At 28.9% G+C, this 10,125-nt stretch overlaps 1 protein-coding gene across 2 annotated transcripts in view; it reads right to left on the bottom strand.

Annotated features, from left to right (window-relative positions):
• Positions 1 to 3,944: 3,944 nt before the first annotated feature.
• The window catches only part of LOC108689097, a 135,713-nt gene continuing 129,532 nt past the window's right edge, over positions 3,945 to 10,125 (bottom strand). For both annotated transcript variants that reach the window (XM_018195725.1, XM_018195726.1), the window contains 2 exons: positions 5,458 to 5,733; positions 3,945 to 4,384 (listed from right to left, as the gene is read on the bottom strand). In XM_018195725.1, the coding sequence (XP_018051214.1) occupies positions 4,265 to 4,384; positions 5,458 to 5,733 (396 nt within the window). In that variant the 3' untranslated portion in view covers positions 3,945 to 4,264. The remainder of the gene's footprint in view (positions 4,385 to 5,457; positions 5,734 to 10,125) is intronic.

Raw genomic sequence — 10,125 nt, 5'->3', positions numbered from 1 at the left:
AAATATATATTTTTAAAGCAATTAAATTATTTAAATATTAAAAATAGAATTTAAATACTTAAAACAGAAATATGTAGTATCCTAATATACATAATTTTGTTAAGAAAATTATGCTCTTCATCTTTATTCTATAAGATCTGATTACCAATAAAATTTTTCCAATTTTTTTATTTTCTGAACTTCATGTTTTCACTATTAATAACTATTAATAATTATTATAACTGTTAATATTCACTATTAATAAATGTTAATATATCTATTTCTTTACAAAATACTTATTTTATTGCTAAAAACATAAAGATTGCAGATACAATATTACCCTAATTTTCACCCTTGCCATAAATGTATAATTTTTACTATTCTCATAAAAATTTGCTTATACAAAACTCAAATAAATTTATTTATAATTTTTTTATAAATAATTCTAAAAAATTAATCCACAATATAAACTATAGGTAATTTAAAATGTTCTCTGTTCATAATTCATAGAAAAGCATCTCATGAAAAATTCTTTGGCAATTAAATTAAAGCAAGAACATTTTTAAAGAAAACAAATTGTTAAATTATAGATATTAAATATGTTATAATATTTCTAAACACACTGGTAATTGTTTGATTTAATATTCTCTATTTTATTCTCGATCCATAAACCTATCTTTATTGCAAGATATAAGGAAGGTAAAGGGCTATTAAAAATGAATACGATTAAAACGAGAGTCAAGTATATTGTATCATACTTTAATGTAATTTCTTATTCAAGAGTATACCGCAACGGCTCGCGAGGATCTTCTGCTCGGAATTTTCCTCGCAATTTATATTACTATAAAATGATTAGAAGCCAGAGATTTCGCATTACACATCCTCGCGACATTTCTCGCAACTCTCGAATATATCTGGAAAGATTATTAATTGCGCTGTTACTTTCGTCGATGAGAAGGAGCCAATCTGACGCAACGAACGTGCATTTTAAAATTGGATTGGCTATAAATATATGCGGAAGAAAGCCCGAAATATAAAATATTAATTTTACAGATTTTAACTATGTAATTGTAATAAACTATGCTAATAATACTATAATATTTAGTTATAATAATCGTATTAAATATATTTAATACGATATTAAACATATGCAAACGTAATAAAATATTTATTCACGACATTTGCCTGTGAAATTAAAGAGAAATATTCAGATTTCTTAGAATGCTTCGATATATTAATCGCAAATACTAATCCTCAATTTCGCGGCTTTCTCTCACTTTTCGTCTACTTAATTAAAGATCGTTTTTGTTTCTATCTATACTTAATAACGTTAATCGATAATATTTCAATCGTACCAACACTTTGCTATAGTATGTCTTCTTAACAAAGATATATAACCGTCATTTTGGTGAAAAAAGATACATTGATAAGTGTCATCTGATATTCATTATCATTGATCGATTGTTATTAGTTCACGAATATATACTCATAGAGAATAGCATGTTACTTAATAAGTATAATCAAACTCATTCAATTTAAATTTTTTAAGCGTGATAAAAATAAATCTGATTATGTCATTAAAATAAAATATAATTTCTGATTATTTTTTGATAATGAGAATCATAATATTTTATATATTTTATTATATATTTTATTATATATTATATATTTTATTTTTCCTCGCATATTTTTGATGTATAACAATTTAATTCTAAATGATATTTAAAAATTGCTATTTGTCTTTAAATTTGTTTTTCAAATAAAAAGATTATTCATCAGAGACACTTACTTTTTCGATAACAATTTTGCAACTATGATGTTTTTATGGGTAAAAAGACATTATTATCGTTTCCATATTCTATTAGCACAATTTTATGGTAAATCATTTGTGATGAGCGACGATTGTTTTAAGATCAAGAAGAGCGGAAATCTATTCAACAAGATAGAAGAAACTTGATGTCAGGATTAACTACAGGTCATAATTGTCTATTATATCTATAATATCAATAAAATAACTCGTTGTAAAAAGTAATAATATTGCAATATAAAAGTTTAAAAACTAAGCAATTTAAAAATTATGAAAAATTACAAAATTATAAAATTGTACAGAAAACGAAAATGTCGTATCGTCTGACAACAATTTTTCTACATTTGCGTGCTTTTACGTGAGAAACACGAGAATTTTGTATATTCATAATTCTGGCTGAGAAAAGGCTGAATTTATATCTCTCGCCCAGAATTTATAATACTTGCAGTCTTTCCGAAAATATCACTTTTAAGTTTAAATAATGAATATACTAAAAGAGAATAATACATAAAGAATAATTAAATTCAATTGCAATTGAACATTCAACTATTGGATTTTAAATAGCTTGGATATTAAATAGCTTTAATAAATTAATCGTGATAAGTTATAATTTCGATTGTTTCTTCATCGATTATTAAACATATTTTCGATGAGATTCTATATATATATATATATATATATATATATATCCCTTTTATTTATGGATATCTTAAAATTGTATTCACTTTTTAATAACTGTCGAAATTATAGAATGCTCAATTATGACATTATTATAATTGTACAATTTAAATTATAGAAGAAATTATAGAATTTAATTTATATAATTATAAGAAATATGCTCTTCTTTTTGTTATTTTTATAGAATTTAAATTAATTATAACGTTGATTTAAAAGAAACGTTGTTATGTTCTAACGGTAATGAAAATTTTAATTTACAGAGAAAAAGTTTCGCGAGCAGAATATATCAGATTCCTATAGATTAAATCTAAAGTTTAATATTTTTTGTCCCAGTTCGGTATAAAATTTTATTTGGAGCACCTGAATATATAACGCAATATTTTAATTAACATACACGCGAAAGTTTCCTTAACAATTCGATTATTTATCTGGCAAGCTTAGCAATAAATTATTTGGCACTTGACCCTCTTTGAAATCCCGATTAGTATATCGCTAAGCTTTTTTTTAATCTTTCTTATAAATATGATGCTTTCCTCTGTTCATATCTTAATCTAGCATCACTTAATTCGAAGTGCGCAATGTAATTCAGGCCTAACTTCGTTTATCGTTACATCGCTTACACGTTGCGAGAGATCTTCTCAACCTTTTTGTTAATTATTTCACAGAAATCTCATTTATATGTATAACAAATAGAAAATTCGCCTAGACTTTGCTTTGTAATAGCACTCGTTTCAGCACCGTGTTTGTTTTGATTGAGAAAACCTTTTCGCCATATTATTACTCGCGTCTCCTCAACGTCAACTCAACGAAGAGTTCTCAGTAGGAGGGGGTTCATTTTAGAAAACTTAATCGAACACATATTCAACTGCGTGACATACATGTAAAATCTATACATAACATCGTGCGAAATTATTTCCATCGTTTGGACTGTCCTTTTATTCAGCTGCGCGTATTTACTGTTCAACAATTGCATTTCGCTAGACTTAAGTAAATATTAATAATAAAACATGTAATAAATATAATATGTACGTACTATCTATATACACACATACACACATAAACGTATATGTATGTATGTAGACTTCATATACACCGCGCTTATCGACGATTCGATTAAATAATATCGATACATTTATCCGATGATAGATGATCGAACGGGGTACGAATGCGGTGCGCAGGCTAATTTTTAATTAGAATATCCTATTGTAAACTTTTTGGCGCTGTTTTGGCATAATTTAAATTCGTCCGATTTTTGAGCCGTACTTCATCATCGTTTCTGAACGCAATTTTTAACAATACAAACATGCGAGTCGTTGCGCCACTACTGTAATACAGAACAAATAATTTACAAAAGCTTACTTTGCGTATGATATTATAAATTTATTGATATTTATATTATATTATCATGAGACAAATGTGTTCGGATAATATCTGGACAATAATATCTGGATATAATTCATATATCATGTATGAACCCTGACGCATTTATTCGATGAACGGTTGAGCAAATAATCGTACAAGAGTCAGATAAATTACTTGGCAAGAGAAAATACGTATAATATTTGCATGAACTCGATAGAGACTCGTGGAATGCAAAACAACGACTCAATTTTCCTGTTATCCGGTATTCGATCTCTATTATATTATCGTTGCCGCGCTGGTTTCAGTCTCGCTAATTTTTGCTTTTAACGCAAATGTTGTGCAATTTTCGGAAGATATTGACAAGTCGACGTCATCATCTTCTGGAACGTATGGCAGAGCGGGCTAATTTTTTCGAAATCTTCGTCTACCAGTCGTTTGCTACTGTATGGAACACACAGTCAAATGATGCGATAGAGCATGGTCCAATAGAATAGGAGTGCCTGCAGCTAATTCTGTACCGGCGTCAGCGCAATCGTCATCGCAATCAAAGTAGTTGCTCTGCAAGAAAAAAACCATCATTAAATTGCAATAGTAAAGTTAGTATAATAGTTAAATGCGATAGTAAAGTATTCGAATTTAATTCAAATGATCAATCGAGTCCAAATATCAGTGTTATTAATAATGTATTATTAATAAATTAATATATTTTCTTTTTTATTATAAAATTATTTAATTCTTTACACACATAAGCGTATAAAATATATATTTCACGAGATATATTTGTATTATTAACATTTTTAGCCTGTATTAATTTGGAAAGATTAATTAATGATTTTTAGCTTTTAGAGTAAAAATATATATGTATATATATATATATATATATATACAAAAATTTTATAACTAACAAAGTTTATAGCTTTTACATTAACAGTCTTACAATCTGACGGAATTAAATCAGAATTTTCCGACCGTAGCTAACGAACCTACAAGTGCAAGCCAAAACGGAGTAGTAAAAAAAGTTCGTTCCGCGACGAGTAATCCGTAACAGAATTGTCCAATTAGTACAGAAACTAGCCAATATCAACTTCATTTGTGTGAATACAGTTGATATTATTTTGTTTGTAGCAACCACATACACGATGTAATTGCCTTACAAGAAAAAAGAATAGACTGTGAATATTAATTAAATCCGATATTTCTTAATCGATTAATATTTCCATAAAATTCTATATTGTCAATTTGCAATATGGCTGGCATATAGCGCTGAAATAAATGCGACAAGTACGAGAGATATCTTGTAAAAAAATCTTTTAAAAGTAAAATAACTATTGTAACAAATTTTGCTACGTAATATTTTGTTAAATATAAAAATTATCAGATTGTATCGATTGATCTTCATTTATTCAAATAATCTTTAGTTGAATCAGAGCTTTTAAGGTATAAATTGCAAATTATAAATTTATTAATAAATTTTATTTAGTAATAATGTTTTGAATAATCAATATATCAAGTTTGATATATCATATATTATGATGCCGTTACATCATAAAAGATTATAAAAAATAGTAGAGCATAATGTATATGTTGTCATATTAATATGATGTAATAATATATAATAATATAATGATTACCTGGCAATCAATGCACCGGCAACTATCGGTCAGTGAGCAAGTGAGGCCAAGAATCTCGACAGCTTCCTTGTAAAGTTCGGCGCTCGACTTCCGCCGTCTTGGCGGTGACGTGGGTGCACTGACTGTGCCGGTGCCCGATGGTCTCCTGCTACTCTTCAACCTTGACGAGGACTCTCGAGACAAGGAGGAGGTTGACGTTGATCCCCTCGGTCGATTGTCGCTCGTGAGTAACGCTCGACCTGCCGGAGATGCGAACAGCTGCAGCATGTCCATGTCCTATGGCCATATATTTTATTAATAATTAGACGTTACATTTGTGGCATTATGTCCAATATATCAATCTCATGACATACAACATTAATAATACAATATTAATAATAAATTATAATAGAATTATGTTTTTTATTATATAAATGTACGCATGTAAAAAAAAGACTTTATGCATACATAAAAGTTATATCACATATAAGTTTTTTTTTTTACTTATTTTATGAACTTTAAGCAATTTCAATAATAATTTAGAATCTCAATCAAACCTCTTAAAAAATGCGTTTAAAATGCGTTTAATTGTGAAATATGTATAATTTTGTATTACATAAATTACAGTGCACAACAAAACTTGTTAAAAATATTGCTTGTTATAGAATCAAAGAATACTATGTATTTAACAGAATAACACTTTCGTGGATTTTCTTTCCTAGAATTCTATTCGTTTTGGAACGATCTCATTCGTAACATACTCTTAGGCAAAAGACTTTTCTAACATAGCATAGACACTAAGAATATTATTACAATAAAAAACGTGTCTCATAGATGGAAGAAATGTTATTAAAGTTGTTAAACATTCAATCTGTCTATGAATATTATTTTTCATTTACTTTCTACAATAAAAATGTATAAGACTAAAATCTCTCTAATGATTCTTCTTAAAAACAGAAGTTATTAAAATTACATTAGAAGAGATTGTATGAATATCTCATTTTTTATTTTATATTTTAATAGTAGTCTTCTCGATGCATCTTTGCAAATATGTAGAGCAGAAATTTTACTGCATTTCTTCACCATGCTTGTTAGTCTTTTTTTTTAAGTTTGAGATATACTTTGAAACTTTAACTTTTTATAAACCTATTATTAAATTGCAAGGCTGTGCGTCGAATATTCGCTCGCATCCTTTATTTCAAATTGTTCTCGTAACAATCAAACTTTTATATTTGAAGAAAAAATGTAGTACATAATCTGTCCTCATTCCTTATAGTTAGAAATAAATTGCAGGCACATCATGAATATGGTACTACGAGCGGTGTTTTCCAAGAGAAAACTTTTCATGCGTAAAATAAAGGAATATATACCAAAAGTCCAAACGTAGACTCAAATGATGATTTAGAGAGTGATTTTCTTAATTACAAACGGATCATTAAAAATTGCTGCTAAAACGAACATATTCACGAAATAAACATGCTTCTTTATTGTAGGTGCCTGAATCGTTTTACTGGAAGAAAATAATTGGGAGCACGAATAATTGAATTCAAAACTTGAAAAGTTGGAGAATTTCAAACGAAGATATCTCAATTCCCATTTTAGACGTGAACAATTTTCCACTTTTGCGAAACTTCGCAATTCTTGAGCAAGTACCATCCGTGCGTCGGAAAAACCGTAATTATTTTTACCGTTATGCCAACTTGCTTCTGCGCTTTTAGCCATTATCTAGCTATGCTTAATGCTTGCTTACTAGTATTTTCGTTGGAAAGACTTTTCATCGAGTTTGCTGAAAATCTCATTCAAACTAGTTACGATCAGCGAAACCGGGACGAAGCAGCGCGGTTTTAAAAGCATTTTCAATGCGCAGATCGCCGCTTGCAAGTTGCTACACATTGTGAACTCTCGAAAATGTAAGATATACTTTTGGCGAATGCAACGAGTTTCGTCTACGAGCACGATCGAAGCAGCTTAAGCTCTTCGCTTAATGTATCTCAACTTACGAAGGGTTTAAGGAGAGAAATGGAAGTCCCTGTAAAATCCAGCAAGCTGCTACATAATACAATTGGAATTCGTTAAATTATTTTATTCAATATCGCAGAACTTATTAAAGAAGCGAACATAATAAATTCTAGAAGTAATCTTATTATCGATATGAGTTAATTAAATAATCTTACGGTCAAATATAAATTATTTAATTGAATCAACTGACTCAATGTTAATTATAAAAGTTATATCATTGAAAGAGAAAATCATTTTAACAGAATTTATATATATATATTGCTATATCTGTAATTTTATATTAAATATTATATATTAGGTGTAGTAAAAAGAAATCCATTATTTTTCCATTCAATTTCATGCAAAAATAATGGATTTCTTTTTACTACACCTAATATACAGAAATTAATATTATAGATTTTCTAAAAAATTAAATATATTAATAATATGATTAAAATATATATATCTCTCTATAAATTTTATAAATTTAATTTAATATTATAGACTGTGAGCTGACATTCAATTTTGATTAATAATAATAACTCAGATTAAATTACATTGTGCTGGTTCATGGCGAAGACTATACTCGAGAAAGTCACTCAAGCGATTCTTTTATCACTAGGAAACGCATCTTTGTCCTTCCTTGTTGTATAGAGTCTCAGAGAAATGCTATTAGCGCAACTTTAACGAGATACATTACTGTCACAAGAAACTTCAATGGAGGCATACAATTATCATTTAACTTGTTTACTGCGTCTGGATGGAATTATAATTGATCATAATTTAATTTAAAATATTTAATATTATATGTTAATATCTCATGCAGCAAAGCACATGTTATATTTATTTGATGCATGCATTTCATTAAAATTACGTAATAATATAAAATAATAAATTTTTTACAATATAATATACAGGGTGAAATAAACAGGGATGTTTGGAAAATAATGATAAATCTTTCGCATGGAGGCAGAATGGACTAAACTGTGAAGAAAAGTCCTCTACCATTTTGCAATTTTCGCAAAAAATTAATAAGATATTAATTAAAAATTGCTGAAAATTGATCTTCAATAATTTTTTACTCAAATGTCAACTTTACAGAAAAACTGCAAAAGACAAAAATTGTTTATTTTCTTCTCATAGAACTCCACGAATTTAAAAAAAATTTTTTATTAACTTTTTAGTACTGCATTTTCTCATTTTTAGCAACATGAAAGAGAAAATGCGATATTAAAAAATTCTGAAAAAATTCTTAGAGCTCTATGAGAAGAAAATAAATAATTTTTATCTCTTGCAGTTTTTTTTTGTAAAGTTGATAGAATTTGAGTAAAAAATTATTGAAGATCAATTTTTCGGCAATTTTTAGCAATTAATATCTTGTTAACTATTACGAAAATTGCAAAATGGTAGAGAATTTTTCTTCTCAATTTAATCCATTCTGCTCCTATGCGAAAGATTTATCCAAATTTTCCAAACACTCTGTATATAATATTATGCAAAATATTATTGTATATTACACAAATTTATAATTACAATTTTCATAGAAATATCATTGATTCGCGCAGCAAATATTTCAATGTATTCGCGAAAACTTGCTGATTGAAGAAAAGCTGAGATATTGTAACAAATTTTTATAAGCAGATTTAAAAGTTGCTACACAATCCTTTTATGATTCAAAGTTTTTTCCCATTTCCAATATACAGTATGGAAGACAGATGAAAGCAATGCTCTTAACCCTTTATCGTGACCGATCTGCGCGAGTCTTCGTGTTGATTATATCCTGGGAAACAAAAATTTTTTCTTTAGCTATAGCTATTTTTCTTTTCTAGCACAATCTTTATCATATTCAAGAATGATATCTGAAAAGAACGTCATCTTCAAGATAGTTGACGAACAAAAGAGGTCGATGGAAAATGGTAAAGAGATCAAATGGTGAACGATAACAAGCGCCAAGCTGATTCGATGTATCTAGTGTACAGGGGAAGACAGTATCTCAGGTCGATCCCTCGGGACGCATATCCCTTCGGTCTTGGTATTTTCTGCTGCGCGTGAACTTTTCTCGAATCCTTCAACGCTGATAGATAACCAGGTCGAAAGGGCGGACTTGGATAGAACGACTGACGAAGACTTTTTGCCGCGAGGAACAGGATTTTGCGGAGAGAGTTTATGCAATGGGGAAAGAAATAATTTTTACCTGAGGTTGAAAAATGTACTGCAAGATAGCTCCCTCTGTAAGATATATTATCCATTATATTTCTTCTCACAAAGATCGAGTGGAGAAATATCTCATTTGGACGAATCCGCAGATTATTGAGCTAATTATATAAACTACAAAATAAGTAACATGTTGCATAGTAAATAAAATTTGTCTTTTTTTAAAATACCTTTGATTTTTTTTGTTTCTAATTTTCGCAAAATAAAGTTCAGAAGAATCCCTCTCCCCCCCCCCACATACACACACGCGCGCGCGCACACACACACACACACACACACACACACACACACACACACACACATGCACGCACGTACGCACGCACGCACGCACGCACGCACGCAAGCACACACATATTTGAACATCTCTTCACAATTAATGAAATAATTATACAAATTAAAAAATAGATAACATATTGCACAGCAAAAAAACATACATCTTTTTAAGATACTTTTAATCTTTCCTGTTCCAATTCTCTT

The sequence above is a fragment of the Atta colombica genome, unplaced genomic scaffold, assembly GCF_001594045.1.
Source record: "Atta colombica isolate Treedump-2 unplaced genomic scaffold, Acol1.0 scaffold254, whole genome shotgun sequence".
NCBI lineage: Eukaryota > Metazoa > Arthropoda > Insecta > Hymenoptera > Formicidae > Atta > Atta colombica.
Note: the sequence above shows the minus strand (reverse complement) of the source record. Positions and strands in the feature narration are given on the sequence as shown.